The sequence below is a fragment of the Opisthocomus hoazin genome, chromosome Z, assembly GCF_030867145.1.
Source record: "Opisthocomus hoazin isolate bOpiHoa1 chromosome Z, bOpiHoa1.hap1, whole genome shotgun sequence".
Classification (NCBI taxonomy): domain Eukaryota; kingdom Metazoa; phylum Chordata; class Aves; order Opisthocomiformes; family Opisthocomidae; genus Opisthocomus; species Opisthocomus hoazin.
In genome coordinates this window covers 49,341,637-49,359,986 of record NC_134454.1, presented here as the reverse complement: position 1 = coordinate 49,359,986, position 18,350 = coordinate 49,341,637, and the positions used below count along the sequence as shown (strand labels likewise).

Here is an 18,350-nt window from a genome sequence, read left to right as displayed (position 1 = left end):
ACAGGGCTAGCTTATTTTAAGTTCAGGACCCCGATGTCTTTATGCTGGTGTTTGCATCATTAGTACTGTATTGATCTTTATTTTGCAAGTGATGGTGGTCTCTAGCATATATTTTTTCATGAAGCATTATAAGAAATATCTCTGGGTGTGAACATTAGTTAATTGTTTAGCAATAATTGCTTGGCAATTTGAAATGAAATTGATGCCAGTTGGCATTGATAGTGATACAAAGCATCAGAAATCTGTTGTTACCATACTCTTGAAAATGAAGTTTCATTTTAGAAATGACACCTGTGATGAGGTTATGTTATTCTTGCTTTCTCACAAAAATTTAAATGGGTGAGTAGCTCAGGACTTAATTTTTGCTTCATTTTGCAGGCTGGTTAGATAACTTAGCTGTTTCAACTTGTCATATCTTCGTTCCTTGGGTTTTGCTACCACATTATGAAAACATGGAGAAATTGGCTGGTAAAGTAAGAAAAGTTGGTACTGTCTTAACAAACAAAATTCTAATGGCTCTGGAAACTGTAGTGGAGAGCAAAACCATCCCAACCACTCAGTCGATGAACCGTGTACTTTTTTGAAATGAGTTTCTATATCCACCTAAGGTAACATGACCAAGTGGAGGGAGCAGTCAGCAAAACCTGAGGACCCCGGCGCACTGCAGCATCCCCTCCTTGCAGAGCCAGATACCCTGCAGGAATAATGGGCTCCTCTGGTTACCGCTGCGGTCCAGCCGCACTGGGCAGAAGCCCAGTGAAGCTGTTAGGTGTTGTCTGCTTCCTGCTCTTCTGAGTTGTCTTATCTCTGCAGCACAGAGCCCAGCATAAAGCCTCCCAAAGGGGTATGTGTCCAGGCATGCTCCCAGTGCTGGAATAGCACAGATGCTGTGGACAGCTGGTGATGAGCACGCCGCGCTGTCTCCAACTAGTGCTGTCTCCTAAGAATTCAGGCTTGCTTTTTTGCCCCTTTCCTGCTTCTTGTTAGGCCTTAATAGGAGGAGGGAAGGAAGATACTGCAGGAGGGATTCACTTCTGCTGGCTCTGCAAGTCCACGTGACTGCATGACTGAAAGATGAAAGACCAAAATCTTACTAATTTTAATAATCCTGGCAGCACTGTAATGAAAACCTAGTGCCATAGCTTTTACGTTTCTGGTAGCATGCAGGAAATCGTGCTGTCTTTAATCCTCTTCCTGGCAAAACTCCCACTGACTTCAGTGGGAGTTTTGTCTGAGCATGACCAGAGTTGGAATTTCAGGTTTTGGTCCTATATTAATTTCTCAGCAAGAAAGAGAAATGGATTTTATAGATTTTCAGTTAAACATTAGGAAGACGTGAAACTGTCATTCTCTATAATGTAGTGGTACGAATATGGGCAATTATGTTTTTGGCATTGCCTCTTTGGAATAATACCGATCTATTACTTTAACCCATTCCTAACATAATTCATGTGCAGCCATATATTATAGATGCTGCCTTTCAGTGGCACAGCTGAGTGCCACAGCCACACAAGGCTTCGTTTGCCAAAAAGGTTGTCATCATTCTTAATACAAAGGCAGCTGTCCTGATTCCACTGTCATTCATAGGGATTTTGCACCATTGTCAATTTAATATATTACTCTCAGTTGATACTAAGATGAAGGGAATTAGGCTCTCGATATTGCTATTTCACTTTTTCTATTCATAGTATTTCATGCTTCATGTTTAGGTTCACTCTTTCAGTCTATCCCCAAATTTGTTTTTCTCTACATTTTTGATGAGCTAGCTGGTTGGATCCTAGCACGTTATTTGGAGTAAAAAAAAAAAAAAAAAAAAAGAAAGACCTCATCTGGCAAAGTCAAGTAAAGTGTAGCAGAATCTTCAGGGGTAATGGATTCTTTCTAAACACCGTGAAAATTAAAAACTTTCAGTTTACTGAAATTATGGTATAAATGTGGGGACTCCAGAGAACAAAATACAAAGTGGTTATTATATTCCTGCACTGAAGTCCAGTTCTTGGTTACTTAGTATTGGTGTGCTTGAAGTGAGGGTGTGCATTTTTAGCACACGTGGGAAGCAAACGTCTTTTGCAGTCTGGTCCTTTGAGTCCTGTTTGTATGTGACCATTGCAGACTCCAATTTTGAATCTAGTCCAGTGCAAGAGAGGATTGTGGCTGTGCATCGTTTGTTTTGTTTTGCAGTCCCTGAAGGCAAGAAGATTATTTTTGCAGATAAACTCAGAGATACACTAATTAGGGAAGTTTATATGGTCTTCTGCGTCAGTTGGTGCTAATGTTCTACACATGTTCATTAGATTCATAGAGAATTACGACACAATTTCATTCTGCTTTGTAGTATTTGCTTCTAATGGTGGTCAGGAATAAGGATATATTATCAGCTTCCTTTAGCAGTTCATTTCTGAGAGTGTTTGTTTTCTGTGCAAATCTGTTCTGATACATCTGTTGCTAAGAAACAGCCATGACTGAATTTTTGGTAAAAGAGGAAGTTACACTGAGAATAAATTGAGTGTCACCCCAAAGTACTTGAGTTTAACAAGTACTAATGCAATTTGATGCTAACATATAAATTTCAACATCACAGAAGGCCACGTGGACAATTGGGAACTGAATATTACAAGCTGGTAGGAAGCTGCAGAGTTAGGAAATCCCACGAGATGTTAGAAGAAGGGAGGATACATGAGCTAGGTGGTTAAGAGAGAATGAATTAAGAAGAGAGAGTCAAAACTCTTCACAAAGGAAGAAGTGAGTAAATAAGCGGAGGTGGCACATCAGTAAAAAGGTAGGGGAGAATACTTGGTAAAGTATTCAGAAGCAGCAGAAGAAGCAGAAGTAATTTACGAAAATACTCTGTGCAGCACTCTGAAAAGAAAGAGAACCACTGCTTTATTTAGAGCCCTGTGGAATAGAAACAGTGATGCTTCCAATATTTTAGCAAAACGTCATTGTGGTTTCATGACCAGTTTTGTGATAAGTTTCACAGTTAATGCATCCATTTTCAAATCTGCTGTAGCAAAACTTCAGAGCTTGGTTTGTAGTGTGACCACCTCTGGCACAGCTGAGCTAGCTGGTATGGTGCAAATAGCTTTGAGTGTGGGACATTTTCCTGCTTACCATAGAGGCAATTTCAAGGAAAGCTGGCAGGAGGAAGGTGACAGGAAGAATCTCCAGCAGATGAGGCATCATGTGACAGGGAGGAGGGGAAGATGTCTGTAAATGGCAGTAGAGGATCAACATCTAGAGGCAAGTCAGTCAATTTGTGTAGCCAATCACATAGCTTGTGAGTGATGCTGCTGGTACTAAAATTTGACGTACTGCCTTTCTATCTGTGAGTGTCATTTGCTCCACTGCTGTAATTTTTAGATCTGCGTCTGAAGAGAGTTTCGAATATGTAAGGCTTCACTGCCTTAGGAATTGTACTTGGGGAAAGAAAGGTTTTGTTCAGAGGCAATTCTGCATCTTTGATCTGAAGCTGTATTGGCAGGGATAGTCCTCCAAACAGTCTGTTCAGCTCCCTCCCATCTCCAGAGGTGAATTGCTTTTTAAACAATGTCCCAAAAGATCTAACTGAGCATAATCCAGAAGTCTGTAACCGTGGAAAAGGAAAGTGATTAATGGAAAGCAATTGCTTTTCTTTTCTTGGTGATTTCTCGAGGTGCACAAAACCACCAAATGCTGGAGTGAGTCTGTTGCTAAAGCTATTGGACAACACGACAGATGCATCACTTGGGTATGACAAGAATTTCTACTGACACATGATTGCTTAGCACCAAAAATCTTCCCAGAATAAGGTTCTGACTAGTCTCCTGCTGGCCAGAGAGATTTTCTCAGGAGAGGCTGTGATCTCTGTTTGAAGGCCAGGGAGGTGTATTGCTGCTGAGTGCTCCAGGGACAGAGGCTGTAGAGAAAGCCACTGAAATGACTGCTGTGGCAGAGACATGGAAGGAATCAGTTTCACTATTGCTAAGTAATCTAATATAAATTGAGATAAAATGTCAAGCATTGATTGCCCAGGAAGGAAAATAAGCTATCTCTTGCTTTGTGCTTACTGAGGGCTGGTTTTGGACAGCCTTTCTTCTGTGCTGAAGCCTCCTGCCCTTCCCGCAGCCCTCTTCCAAAGGCCAGATACTGCCTCACAAGCACATGTAACATTTGGGCCATCAGGACCCAAAGCCTGTTCACTCAAGGAGAGACTGAATATACTTGACAAGCAATAGACAGTTACCGTCTTCCCATGTCCTCCTCTTCAGGTGTAGGTGGGCCTTTGAATTTTGTTTTCAAAACCTTTTTTCAAGGATGGGGAATGTTTGGAGATGAAGAGAAGTCAGTTCAAGTCAGTGCAAGTCCAAGAAAGCTTAAGTTGAGCTGCAAGATCATCTCGGTGAGAGCTGAGTAAACAGCAATACCAAATTTCTGCAGATGTTTATAATTTGAGCATGATGTTTGGGTTGATAGTGTGTAATCATTTCGTTTTGCTTCTTTGCAGATTGTCATGTTTAAGGTTAGTTGGGACGACTGTAAATGAAAAATGCATTGGAAGCTATTATGCTGGAATGCTTGTGGAGAACAAATTGAGAGTCTGTTTCAGTGCAGGACAGTGTTGACTTCATAATTCGTGCAGTTTTGGGGGCCTGTAAGAATCTTCCACTCACAAAAAGTGATAAATGACACAAGACTTGGTGTTACAGTGTCAAGTAATTAACACTTCCACTAATGAAAACGTCAGAAACAATTAAGGGAGAAAACCCCACTGATATAAATTGTATCTAAAGAATGCAATTAAATAATTTGTGTTCTAGTAGAATAACCCACAGTAGACTGTGAATTCGTACATCTCACCTGGCTTGACTCTGCAGTCTGGAAAAGTAACCTGCTAAAGCAGTGACATAGACGTTCCCTCTGCCTGGAAGTGTTCAAGGCCATGTTGGATGGAGCTCTGAGCAACCTGGTCTAGTGGAAGGTGTCCCTGCTTATGGCAGGGGGGTTGGAACCAGATGATCTTTAAGGTCCCTTCCAACCTTTACCATTCTATGATTCTATGTACTTTATTGATACATACTATGTATTTGTTGAGCTACAGGCCTCCTTCAGTTCTGAGCAGACATAATTCAACATTTAAAGAACCCAAAGTGTTTTCCATAAGGCCACTCAAGGTCTACCTTTTTGTCATTATGGAATATTAGGGCTGAAAGGGGACCTGGGATATTCTTCCCTGTCCTAAGTCTGTGTCAAATATACCTGTATCTTTCCCAACGGATACTTTCCTGATGTGGCTTCGAGATCTCCAGAAGTGGAGGTTTCTGAGTCTTGTGTGAGCAATTGCAGAGCCTGAGGATGTTCTCCTAACATTTTACCTCAGTCTTTCTTGGTGCACTTTTGTCATGTAACTTGGCATTCCTATCTAGTACAGGCATGAAGTAAAGACTGTTCCGTTCCATTGGAAAGCTGTACCTCCTCAGACCTCTGTTTCGGATAAAAAGAAATCCCAGTTCTTCAGTTTTTCCTCAGGTCTCTGAGTATTTCTAGATTTTTCCATGTCATGTTTTCAGCTGATTTGCTTGGATGAAAGAGGCCCATAGATAGTACCTCTGTACTTCCAAGAAATAATCGGAGGGGGTTTAAAGAAGGAAGCAGTAGTAATGCTTTTGTGGGAGGAAAAAAAAAAAGCACACATACTACAAATGCAAGTTTAATATCAGGGAACATTTCTCCACAATCTAGCATATCTGCCATGTCATCTAACCATATCTAACTAAACAGAATTTGGAAAATTATTGAAGTTGACTACTCCAAATAGCTTTAATGTTTTCTCAGATAAATACTGACTGCCAAAGCAGCATGGGAAAACTTGTGTTGCTTCTGTATACGTCATATTTTTCTTCTAGACAACAGAGTACCTCATTCCCAGCCCTAAGAATGGGAGCGCAATCTCTGAGATTATTTATGAGAAGTGCGGAGGGAAGTGATTGTTTATTAAATAGTTTTTAAATGAAATGAAAGGCAACAAGGATTTAATTTTGGGTGAATTATTCTTTTTTGCTTGATGCCAACAAGCGCATTCCAGTTGATCTTTTTTCTTATTGCAGTGATTTTTCACTGTAGTATTTTTAAAAGATTGTAATTTTACCCACGTTTCTGAGATATCCAAACCTGCAGGTGGCTATAATGAATGGTCTTGGTGATCTGTATTAAAAAGATAAATCATTTTTTCTTTCCTTTTTTCACATTTTGTGCTGCCTTGTATCCTTACTTCTCTAGCTCACATACTTGTATTGATTAATACACTACATCCTTGCTAGATTTTTGTCTCAAGTCTGTGTTTCATTTGACTACCAGTAATAGAGACCATAAATTCCTCATTCTTTATGATAGGGCACATCGTCTGAGCTGCAGATACTGCAAACGTGTCTGTGAAGCAGTGGGCGGCTGTACAGCCACTATTTATCCCACAGCTGAAGGTGGGCTGTAAGTCCCGAAGGGCTCCGTGGTTCCACAGCTGGGGCTGGCAGTCCCTGCCGGGATCTCTTTGACAAAGATCCCACCTGCAGCACTGGGCATGTCAGCAAGCCATGCAGACCTCCTCCTGTTGCCTCCAAATTGGGAATAATAGTAGCATGTGCCTCACCAAGGGCAAACTGTGAGGATTTATATGTTATGGTGCTTAAGATTTTGAAGATGCATACCTGATTGTGGTTGTGAGATCTGTTGCACAAATGCCTCCCATTCTGGCTGAAAGGAGAAAGAAATTGGCAACCTTTGTGCCGCAGGCTGAGGCTTTGCTGATGACATCTGTGGGGAGAACTGGCCCTGGAGTGAGGCTGGGGCAGAGGGGGTCACGCACCTTTTGTTCTGCACAGACTGTGCTAGCAAATCCAGTATGCCTTAGAGACCTCATCCTTTTTCCTACGTGGTTTTGCAGTGCTGCAGAGGAGGTTTCTTGGGTGAACTGCCTTGCCAGTCTCTCCCAGACCTAGACGCCTGTGTCTTTGTCGCTGTGTCCTGTAGGTTGCATGGCTTTTGGGGAGTGACTTGTGTTATGAAGGGGTCCTGTAGGCTATGCTAGCGAGTCCTCCCTGTTTGGAAACGTCCCTTGCAGACTATGACCTCTGGAATGCTCTAGACTTGTGTGTAAAGGGATGTGTGAATGCATGCATACAGGGGCATGTAGACATGGTTATGAGAAGAAAGGCAGCTGAAAGGAACTGACTGGGATTCTTTCACAATCATGCTCCAGAATAAAACTGAAGCAAACACATATGCAGCTATGGCTCTTAGATTCAAAGCCACAACAAAAAGGCCTGAGGAAATACTTGAGTGGCTAAAATCTGCACGCAGTTATTTCAGTGGAAATTACCCAGAATGCATGTTCGTTGCTCTCTAGAGGAGTTAGGCGTTTGAAATAAGTTTCCCAGCAAGAGGAACCTGCATTTTAGGGGAAGGCATTTAAGTCGCTGTGACTGACCTTTTGACACTGAGCAACACTGAAAATTTTGTACTGTAAAGCTGAATAACATACTGTTGTGGTTTAACCTCAGCCACTCGCTGAATTGCCCCTGCTCCGCCCCAATGGGATGGGGAGAAGAAGGAGAAAAAAGGAAACTCATGGGTTGAGATAAAGACAGTTTAATAGAACAACAATGAAAGGAAATGATGATGATGATTAATAATAATGATAATAATAATAATGATAGTGATAATAAAAATAACAGTAATAATAATAATAATAATAATAATAGGATATACAAAATGAGTGATGCACAATGCCATTGCTCACCACCCAATGATGAATGTCCAGCCTGTCCCCAAGCAGCGGTCGCTGCCCCCTGGCCAACTCCCCCAGCTCATGTACTGAGCACGATGTCACGGTATGGAATATCCCTTTGGCCAGTCTGGGTCAGCTGTCACTGCTGTGCCCAGTCCCAGCCTCACGTGCACCTCCCCACTGGCAAAACATGGGAAGCTGAAATGGCCTTGACTGTAATCATTGCTTAGCAACAACCAAGAACAGCAGTGTGTTATCAACATTCTTCTCAGACGAAATCCAAAACACAGCACTATAGCAGCTACTGAGATGGAAATTAACTCTGTCCTAGCTGAAACCAGGTCGCATAGCTATTATTTCATTAGACTCAAAGGTATACATTATTTAAATTATTCTACATAGGAAAGATAATAATCTGGCTTTGTAACTGATTTGCTGTGTATGAAAGGGATACAGTGATGACAACACAATTTAGTCTTCTTGTCAAGCTGCAATACATAAGGAAAGACAAAACACTGATTTTTCACATGAGAACTGAAGCGAACCACCTTGGATTCTAGATCACCCAAATGAAATGTTACGTCGAAGTGGTGTGGCTTCATCATGACTTTCAAACAAATGTTATTTTGTTATGCAGTTGTTGTAAGTGAACAAACCCCTAAGGGCTGCTTCCTGAGTTTAAACCTCTGTTTTCAGCTACTTATTCCTGCAGGAGACCTCCAAGGAGCCCCCATTCTTCTGTTAGTCAGAGACTGCTAGAAGTGCATGCTGATGGGGAACAGAGGGATGTCTGCTGGGTGTGGGGAAATTTTCTCCGTTCTGGTTCCCCTGACTTCCTGGGAGCATGCTCTTGGATGGGAACTGAACTTCTTGGACAGTGTCAGAAATTTTTTCTCATCTCGTATATCAAGAAGCAACTGAGTACAAGCTTAAACAAGTGCTGGTGGGTGCAAATCAGTTAAACAGATTAATGATACCTGTCAGAAGATGTGAAATTATTTATCCTCTAAACACCCAAGCCTGGCAAGTCTCACTTTCTGAGTCACAGGCTTAATGTCTACAATGTGGTATTTGGCTCAGTGTGCTGCACCAGCATAGAAGGACATGCACTGTTTGAGCTGTGAAGAGCAGTGTACTTCAGCAGGATGGACTTGAGTATAATGTTGCTTGGGGTGGTCTTATTCTTGTGTTTTCTCCACCACAAACAAAGGAGGATTAACCCCATATTACTTATTTCACAACTGAGTGTGACAGTGACGGTTGAGATGACTTCAGTGAGGCTGAGGCTAATCGCTGTTTTCTGGGGAGCTCGCAGGGATGGGGCTATGTGACAAGAGGAGCTGGCTAGAACATAGAGGGAGGCAAGAAATGCTATTGCTAAACACAACTGAACTGCTGAGAAAGCATTGGAGCACCTTGTCTTGAGCTTTCCCTCACTGAAAGCATCAGCAGCTGCAAAGCAAAGACCATCGTCTTAATAGGCCCACTCTAGATTTCAAGAGGAATCTGACTTTACTTTGAGCTCCACCAAACAAAGTAAGACTAAACTGGTTTCTCTTTGGGAAGCTTATTCAGCCAGCTTTGAATTTTTTTCGGCGTGTTCTATTTATGCCTTTTAATTTGATTCCCTGTATTCAGCATGCAGCATTTTATGAGACCAATAATATGAAATAATGTTTCTATAATTGCATTACTTTCTATTATGCTGGGCTCTCTTATCCAGTCTAATAGAATTGCATAAACATGATTCAATATTATAGCTGCATGCAGTTGTTGAATTTAGGAATGCAAAGGAATATTCAAAGTAAAGGTAACAGCACCTGAGTCAGAAAAAAATTGTACCAAGCTGTGACTGATGAGTTGTCTTCCAGTGGAAGTGAAAGATAAGATAGCGATTAAAGAGTTAAGTTGAAAAGATGTCTGTTCTGGTAAGAAAGTTGGATCCTAGCTTGATAACAGGAAAAATTTAATGTCTGCTCTTGCTGAAGCATAAAAATTACCTTTTAATCATGCAGAAAAGAAGAACTTAGAATCCACAGCAAATATGGGAGTCTCGTGGGAAAAGAAATCTTGTGTAATTGCTTTTTCAGAACAGGTGTTTAACTAGTGAAAAAATACACCCCTCCCAAAAGGAAAAAGTGAGAAGATTCAGTATGGCCTCGAAATTTAGCAGAGGTGATGCTGACTGATGTGACATGTACTCACTGTCCTGCTTTTGACTTGATGGTGTGCTGTTACCATGTCCCAGCACAGACTGGTCCCTGTTCCCATAGGAAGGAAGAAGAGCCAATGCTAGCACAAAGTCAGTTAAGAAATCTTCCTCAATAGTCAATGTCATTTTTCATGGAAGGAGCCATGGTTATTAAGGCATCACAGCGCAAAATCATCCCTATAAACAATCCTCTTTACCTGAGCTGCCATGCAACACTTGACTAAGCTGATGCATCCTTGTAACTACACAGCTCCAACCACAAAGCTAAAATTGGCTAGTTTTTTAAAAATTTTTACTCCTATTGTTTCACAGTGTGCCTAAGCCATTAGTAGTGACTTCAGAGGTAATGGGAGTGGTGTGACACACAGAAGTGTGTTGTGAGGAGGATGCGGGTTATTGTAGCTTCCAAAAGATCTTGTTAGAGCTTGAAGAGCAAACATGCAGAGTATATTGCTTATATCTTTGACATAGTAAGTGGTGGGAGAAGTAGATGGAAACTGTGCTCGTTTCTGACCATCTAAACTAAAGTCTGAGTATATGTGCTTGCAGGGCCATGCCAGGTGCAAACAAAACCTGTATGTTCTTTCTGATTCTGCATTTGAGAGCCTCTCTTTTTGCCTTAGCCTGCTTAGCTGAGTCATGTTATTATTCACTTTGGGGCTCTTTCTGTACTTTGATACACAGGAAGGCCATGTGGATTATTCCAGTGGCAGCCGGTAGTCAGATATGTTGCCACAGCCCACTATGTAAGTATTAGTAGAAGTCTGAAATAATGCAAAGCAAAATGTAGCCCCAATAAATAGCAGTATAGATAGGTCTTGACAGCATGCATGTTAAAACTGCATTAATTCTGATCACGGGATCACAGAATGGTAGGGCTTGAAAGGGACCTCTGTGGGTCTTCTAGTCCAACCCCCCTGCCAAAGCAGGGTCTCCTACAGCAGGCTGCACAGGACCTTGTCCAGGTGGGTCTTGAATGTCTTCAGGGAAGGAGACTCCACAGCCTCCCTGGGCAGCCTGTTCCAGTGCTCCGTCACTCTCAGAGTGAAGAAGTTCTTCCTCAGGACAGGCTGTATTTTATAATCATGAAACTCCTTCTCCTGGCCAGAAATAGCAGCAGACCTTGAATAGTTAGTTTTGTTAAATTTTATTTCTAAACCTAAGGAAACTCACATTTGTTGACACCACAGAGGTCAAGGACAGTGCAGAGATGCACTGTTCAAGAGGTGGCACAGAAGTGGGTTATGTTTCAGGGAGGACTGCTGGCATTACTGAGGGTAAACCATGGCCCCACCCCAGCAGTGTGTGATTGTCTCCAGTTTTCTGTGAGATGTGCAGTAAGAGAAGTTTGCTGTTTCTGCCTGTCCCCATACCATGTGCCAAAGATCATTCACAACCTTGGGATGTGGGAGGTATTTTGGCTTTATTATAGCTTGTCAGTTTCAAATATAATTGGTTGTCTTACATATCACCGCTTTTTCAGAGAGCTGCTGGTTTCTTTACACAGAAGCGATTTTTCTTGAGCCTAGGTGGCACAGAATGGACAGGTTTTTAGCTCAACATCAAAGAGAGGAGAACTTCAGACCTTCAGTGTATAGCTCTCATGTTTCTTCTCCAAGGCAGGCTACCATTTCTCATCTGACTCTGGCTTCTATCTTCTTAGGTTACGGAATAAGGTCTAAAAAAGAAATCAAGTGAAGATGGTGAGTAGCACACTCGAAGGCAGAGAAGGCCTCTGGAGTTTTCTTAAATGTTGAACCTGACTATGAGTCGGCTATTGGCAATAGCTCATGGCTATTGACCACCCATAATTTTCACTCCCACCAATGATGTTTTGTCTAAAATTTTCAGATTCAAGTGTGAAACCAGCAGCAGATTTTATAAAAACCAGGATCAGTAATAGGTGACTGAGGTTAATTATCATACTCATTCTGCCTTTGACAAGTAATTCAGTAACCCCATTTCATCTGCATGAAACCACACTTCAAAGTGCTTCAAGAAATTAGCCTTCAATTTGAGCTCGGTGCATATTCAGAAAAGGGCAGCTCTAGCTTCTTGTCAGCACAGGCGATGGCATCATCTTGCATCCTAGAAAACGGTTTTGCATTACTAGAATGGCAGTCATAGCCAGCTGCAATGCTGGCCTGTAATTGTAATGTGGCTTAGTGCATTCAAAAAATGAAGTGTAACTTTATGGTAAGTGGATAGTCTGGCAAATGAGCAAGTGTGGAAAGAGTTTATGTACCAGTTTGCTCACATTGCTGAAAATCTCCCAGCAAAGGGGAAGTTTGAAAGGATGTGAGCTCAGCTGCCTCCGATACACAAAAATTGTCATCTGTTGAGTTCTCATTGTCTTAATTAGAGAAGAAATATACAGGAAATAGGATTTTTGAACCCAAACAACTACTTTCAAGGGCCATTGTAGGAGCTGATTACTTGCTAGTAAGTGAGAGGGATCACTAAGTAACACAGCACAAAGTTCCCAGAGCTGAATTTTTCTTCAACTGTTTCACACTGCCAGGAATTGCTTCAGAAATCACCTCATTTTCCAGGTCTTCCTCCCCTACATCAGAGAGCTGAATATACTTGGAGCTTCACCACATGAAAGACTAGTTTTTAACCAGTTAGCCTAATTGAGTAAAGAGATTTACAGAACAATTGTCTACTTTTCACCTGTAGCACGTGGCAATTTATACTCATTGAAAAAAGTAGTTCACCATACAAAATTGGGTCTTGGAGTACTGCAGAAATGATTTGATGAACAGAATGAGTTTCTATTCATTATACCACTTTAACATCTAGAAGTGTGTAATGGTCACTTTGCCTTGCCATCACTGCATGTGTGGTGGAAGCAAACTGACAAAAGATCCTCCTCCTGTGCAGCAGAGAACAGCAAGGCTGAAAAGGTCTTGGAGACATGCCTCTATTAAATTACAGAGCCAAGAGAATTTGCCGATTTTCTGTAAAAGAAGGGATTTGACCCTTATGCTAAAGCTATTTTAGTATAAAAGGACTTTATTTTCCCAAGAGAATGTGTGTTTGTCAGCCAGCTTTTTGGAGTCATTAGCTTGATGGTCAGAAAGTTTAGAGACATAAGGATGATGTCTAGAAAAAATTGAATGCAGTTCTAAATGGGTTTTCCTTCTAATGCCACTGCATATAACTCTCATGCACCTGAAAAATGTGTTGTGACTTCATGTAAGTATCTTGTGTGCCATCTGAAGGACCCTTTCCCACAGTTTGTTAGGCTCTGTACTTCATTAGAGAAATCTTCACCAAAAACTCTTAATCCTGGCAGCTTTCCTAGTAGAATCAATCTTTTGAGGATCTGGGTGATCAGTAATGACAAAACCAGCCTTGGTATTAGTATTTCACTTGATAAATTGCAGAGATCTAGGCTTCACTTACATTTGTCAACAGTGACTTTCCAGTGAAGTGCAAGGTATTTGAAAAATTACCTCTAACGTTTCAGGCTAGGGGCGGAAGTACTTTTTCAAACTATGAGAACATTTCCCTCATGCACCATTAAACCAACTGGGGAGAAAGGAAAGCAGGACAGGGGTGGGAGTACTCTTGAGTCTCTAAAGGTGGGGTTGAGTAGCCACATGCCAAATTATTTAAGCTTTATTGCTGTGAGCCGTGCCATGTAATGATAAATGTTTTTGTTAACGATTCAGTGAGCCACAAAAGAGTAAGGGTTTCGTTTCTTTAAAGCTGCCCTTTCTTAGCTGCTATGCCTGCAACTGTCCTAGTTTTCATCTTGTTCTTTAATTGTGCGTGTGCTATGGTGGATCCTGCCCATCTTCTCTCACATCCTCAGTGTTGTGTCTACAGGACCTGCTGCTGGTTCCCCTTCTCTCTCTGTCTGTATACCCATGTCTCTCCTGCAGACACAGATGCCATTTATGTGGCAGGTTACTCAGCTCTGTCTTGCCTCTGCACTGTTCCTTCTGTCTAACCTAAAACTCAGTCTGGGGCTCCAGCATTTTGCGATGAGGTGACTGGCCACTTGGAGTAAACAAAAGTCCTCTCTGCTGCCCCTTCTTCGGTCTAGCATTGGCCCCACCTGTCACTGCTGCCCACGGGCTAAACACAGGTGTCGTCTGAGGATGCTGTTCCAGGTTAGGCACTACCAGAGGGCAAAGTTCTCTATCTGTTTCTAGCATCATCTCCTGATTGTTACAATTAGAAGATGTGAATGCCACCCTGAAACTCCTGGTTAACATGGGTGGAGAATGAAGTAAAATGCGACATGTGTGATCTTTGCTGGCTCTTCAGTGGGCAGAGTAGGCAAAATGTTGTTGCTGCTGAATGGTGATTCTGATTTTCTTTGAATACTGGATGTAAACTGGAAGTTGTAATGTGAAATTTAAGTGGTAGGGCTAGATGGTTAAGCGTTCAGATGTTACCTGTGCTGATCTCGCTGTTAGATCAAAGGCCCATGGAGTTCACAAAAGTGGGACACTGTGCTAAGCAGGATTTCTTTTAACCATTTACAAGGTTTTATCTCTGTGTCACATCCATTAAAAATATAAAGCACAGAGTGAAAACAAAAAAAAAAACCCTGTCACAGAATTACTGATCAAAATAAACGTCTTTCTGGAAGGTGAGTAGACTCAGGTGTAGATGAGGATGAGGAAGCCAGTGGGCTGTTCCCCTGGGCTGGACGAGACCCTGTGCACTGACCCACATTTTGCAGCGGGGTGGGATGTGTCTTTCCCACCTCTTCTCAGCGTCTGCTCCACACCTTCTATTGACTGTTCAAATTGTCCACTGGATTTTGGCTCTCAACTGTGTTGTCTTTCAGATATTACCAGCTTCCCTCACCAGGATGAGCCCATCTCCTCTGTGCCTTTTGTCTTGTTATAATGCCGCCTCAGATGGAGGGCAGGCATTCCCCAGATTTGTGGCAATTATTGCTGTGATCCAAGTAGGGCATAAGGTAAAAAAGTTAATAAGTATATTTCATAGCTTATTTCTGAGAATGACAGAAGTAGTTCAGCAAATTTGGAGATCTTTCGCACTGACAGACTATGCTGGACCCTGACTTATTTAGTCTAGGTGATCTACCAGTACAAAAATTTGCTTCACATTCCAGCTCCTACTAGAAAAAACCTAGTGTTCTCCATCTACACCCAGACATATAAAATTTCTGAGGTAAGGTCAACAAGGCACACAAAGAGAGCTGTCGACCATGGGGATGGAGGACAAACTGGTCAAAAAAAAAAAAAGGAATTGTCTGAGGGTGGGGAACCATGTGCTGAGTTACAGGGAAGTCTTTGTTTCTAACTCTAGGTCCTTCTTCAGTTATCAGCAATGACGACGATTCAGCCAGTCCCCTCCACCACATCTCAAATGGCAGTAACACTCCATCCTCTTCTGAAGGGGGTCCTGACGCAGTCATAATTGGAATGACGAAGATTCCTGTCATTGAAAATCCCCAGTATTTTGGAATTACCAACAGTCAGCTCAAGCCAGACACCTGTAAGTATGGACAACTGTATGTGTTTCAATCATTCATTTTACCTGTGCAAGTGCTGGGGCTCCTTAACAGAGCTAGCGGAACAAAATGCTCTAAATTCCTGGGAGCAGAAGGGTGGGGTTAAAATGTATTCAATTTGATAAAGGTACATGGGATGAACCGCTTTACGTCTGTCAAAGCCAAATTCAGCTCTTGTGATGAGTCAGTGAAGTCAGCAGTGTTACGCTCAATGCCCAGTCCATATTCCATCAAAGTCACCGGTAGCATTTCCATTGATTTCAGTGGTGTTTGGCCGGTCCTGTGCACTGAATGTGTTCTTGGGAGAAAAACAATCCTGGGTCAGAAGTAGAAGTCAGTATTCTTACATATACACTGCTTTTAAATTGATCGTATTGGCAATGAACATAACCTAATTTTGAAATCTGAGTATTTGTAAAGTTGTAAGAATGATAAGGGTTAAAACTTCAGTTCTTTTAATACCATTGTATAATTCAAGCTCTACAGCCGGAAAGGATGTTGGAATATTTAGGAGCAGAGCAGAGGGTTGCATGATGGACAGTAAATGTCACATACAAATTCTTTCATGTTCAGTCAGAAGCCGGTGAAATGTGAAAAAATATGAAGAGTTAAACATAATTAACTATGAATAGTTAAAAAAGAGTATCCCTAACTAGGGATACTGCTACTCTTCAAGCCTAGTAGCAGTTTTAGACTGTTCATATTGGACATGTTGATTTTTGAACGAGTGATTAGCATTGCAGTAGATAACTGAAAAAATTCCTAAAGGGTGTTGTTATTAATAACTCTTTTCAGTGGTGCCCAGTGACAGGACAAGGGGCAATGGGCACAAGCTGAGGCACAGGAAGTTCCGTCTGAACATGAGGAGGAACTTCTTCCCTCTGAGGGTGACGGAGCACTGGAACAGGCTGCCCAGGGAGGTTGTGGAGTCTCCTTCTCTGGAGATATTCAAGACCCGCCTGGACGGGGTCCTGTGCGGCCTGCTGTAGGTGACCCTGCTTCGGCAGGGGGGTTGGACTAGATGACCCACAGAGGTCCCTTCCAACCCCTACTATTCTGTGATTCTGTGATTCTGTAATAGTAATTGTACTGCTTACTGTTATTCATCAGTACTTTAAGGTCTTTAAGTGTTTCAGACAAGGTTGTTTCTGCCTCTTTTTTCCTCTTTTTTTTTTTTTTTTCCTATAAATGTACCTACATTTCTGAAGCGTCACTGTAAGTCTGAACTGTTTCTCTGCAAAGTCACTCCAGAGATTCCCAGTATAGCTAGTGAGCACTGGGCTTGCAACTGAGGGACGTCACATCCCATCTGTATCCTACCACTTCATAGCACAAACTGTAGTCTAGGGGCTTACTGCCAAGGTCAAACCTTTGCCTCCAACTTTGCAAAGCTTAAATGCCATGACAGGAATCTTTCATGACCTGTGCACGAGGGCATGCATGGATACGTGCATGCATGACTTCTACGGTTGCAAAGACTGATGGACTGCCTAAGTATCTTGTGAATATTAATGCTTGTCTACATCTAGATTGTTGCTCTAAGCACAATCCACAGAAGGGTGTTCCTGCAATGCAACAGAAGGTCTTTTTCTGCCTTTTTATTGCACATCCCTGATATTCGCTCTTACCATAGCTTTTTTGTGTGTCACTATTTTATCATTAGAAATGCCCCGTTGTCTCTTCTGCCAGAGGATATCTGAGTAATCTGGCCTAGAATATGCAGTGGTATGTGTAAAGTAATCACTGCATTGCTGATACTTGATCAGCACAAGGAATATGTTATACAGATGCATTCTGATTAGAACATTAATTCCTTTGAAGAGTAGAAACTGCTGGGGAATCAGAAATGGGCAACATGCCCACTAGAGCTCTCTAATGTTATATAAAAGGCCCTGCTTTCAAATATGAGGCTACTGTACCTCCGTTCCCAGCTGCATTAGAAAACATTATAATTGTTTAAATAAACATTAGTGACTACAGAGTATTTAACTTTCAGCATTAATGTTGAAACAACATGCATACTGTTCTGGGGAAAAACCCAAACTGTACCAAAACACAGAATTCTCACACATTTAGTAAGCTGCACATTAAGTACAGATGCATTAAATCACGGCTGACTAGTGCTAAGTAGGTCCTGATCCTAAAAATATGTAAGTCTGTGTTTGGTTTTGTGTGCTGCAATAAAACCCACATAGTGTCAAGGAAATTAATCACAGTACGTGAAGTTCAGTTTGTGCATAAATGCTTGCAGGATGCCGCTCAAGACTTTGCTGTGGTGCTCTGGGGAGGTTTGTGGAGGTGATGGTCTGCCTGCTGCCACATTGCCGTGGTGGTCCCAGTCTTTGTGTTTTTATTACTTTAGCAAAGAGAATCAGGTAAACTGTGACAATGTATAAACCAAGGCAGATTTCTCCTACCACACTGAGCATCTGTCCAAAAAAGAGCGTAGTTAAACAAAAATGGTCTTCCCACGATTTCATATATGCTCTCTTTCTGTCTCTCTCGCTCGCTTATTATTACAGAGCTGCACTTGCCCTTGCTTAACCTGCCAACCTCCTCCTGATGTGTATATCTGGTATTTATAAACCTCTATCTAAGCTAAGTAGCTCTCATACCTTTTTCCTGTTTACAATAATGCCAGCGCCAGATGTCATCTGGTTTCTCATCTCCAGCAAGAAAATTAACATTTATGTTTATTTCCTATCTGGTCTAAGTTCCATTGTCCGCTAGCATTAAACACAGCAATCATGGACAGTCATGCTGGAAAAGATGTGTTTAGCATTTGTTGGTCTGTGGAAGGAGGTGAGACTTCGAGCTAGGTGAAACTGTATGCAGATCATACTGCAGTTTTCACAGAAGTTGAGTGGGTACACCTGCTG

General features: G+C 41.8%; 1 protein-coding gene across 3 annotated transcripts in view; it reads left to right on the top strand.

The window, feature by feature from the left end:
- NTRK2 (neurotrophic receptor tyrosine kinase 2) overlaps positions 1 to 18,350 on the top strand; it is a 212,830-nt gene that overhangs the window by 108,305 nt on the left and 86,175 nt on the right. For 2 of the 3 annotated variants that reach the window (XM_075446956.1, XM_075446958.1), the window contains exon 12: positions 15,267 to 15,455. In XM_075446956.1, the coding sequence (XP_075303071.1) occupies positions 15,267 to 15,455 (189 nt within the window). The remainder of the gene's footprint in view (positions 1 to 15,266; positions 15,456 to 18,350) is intronic. The other variant, XM_075446957.1, reaches the window with a different exon arrangement.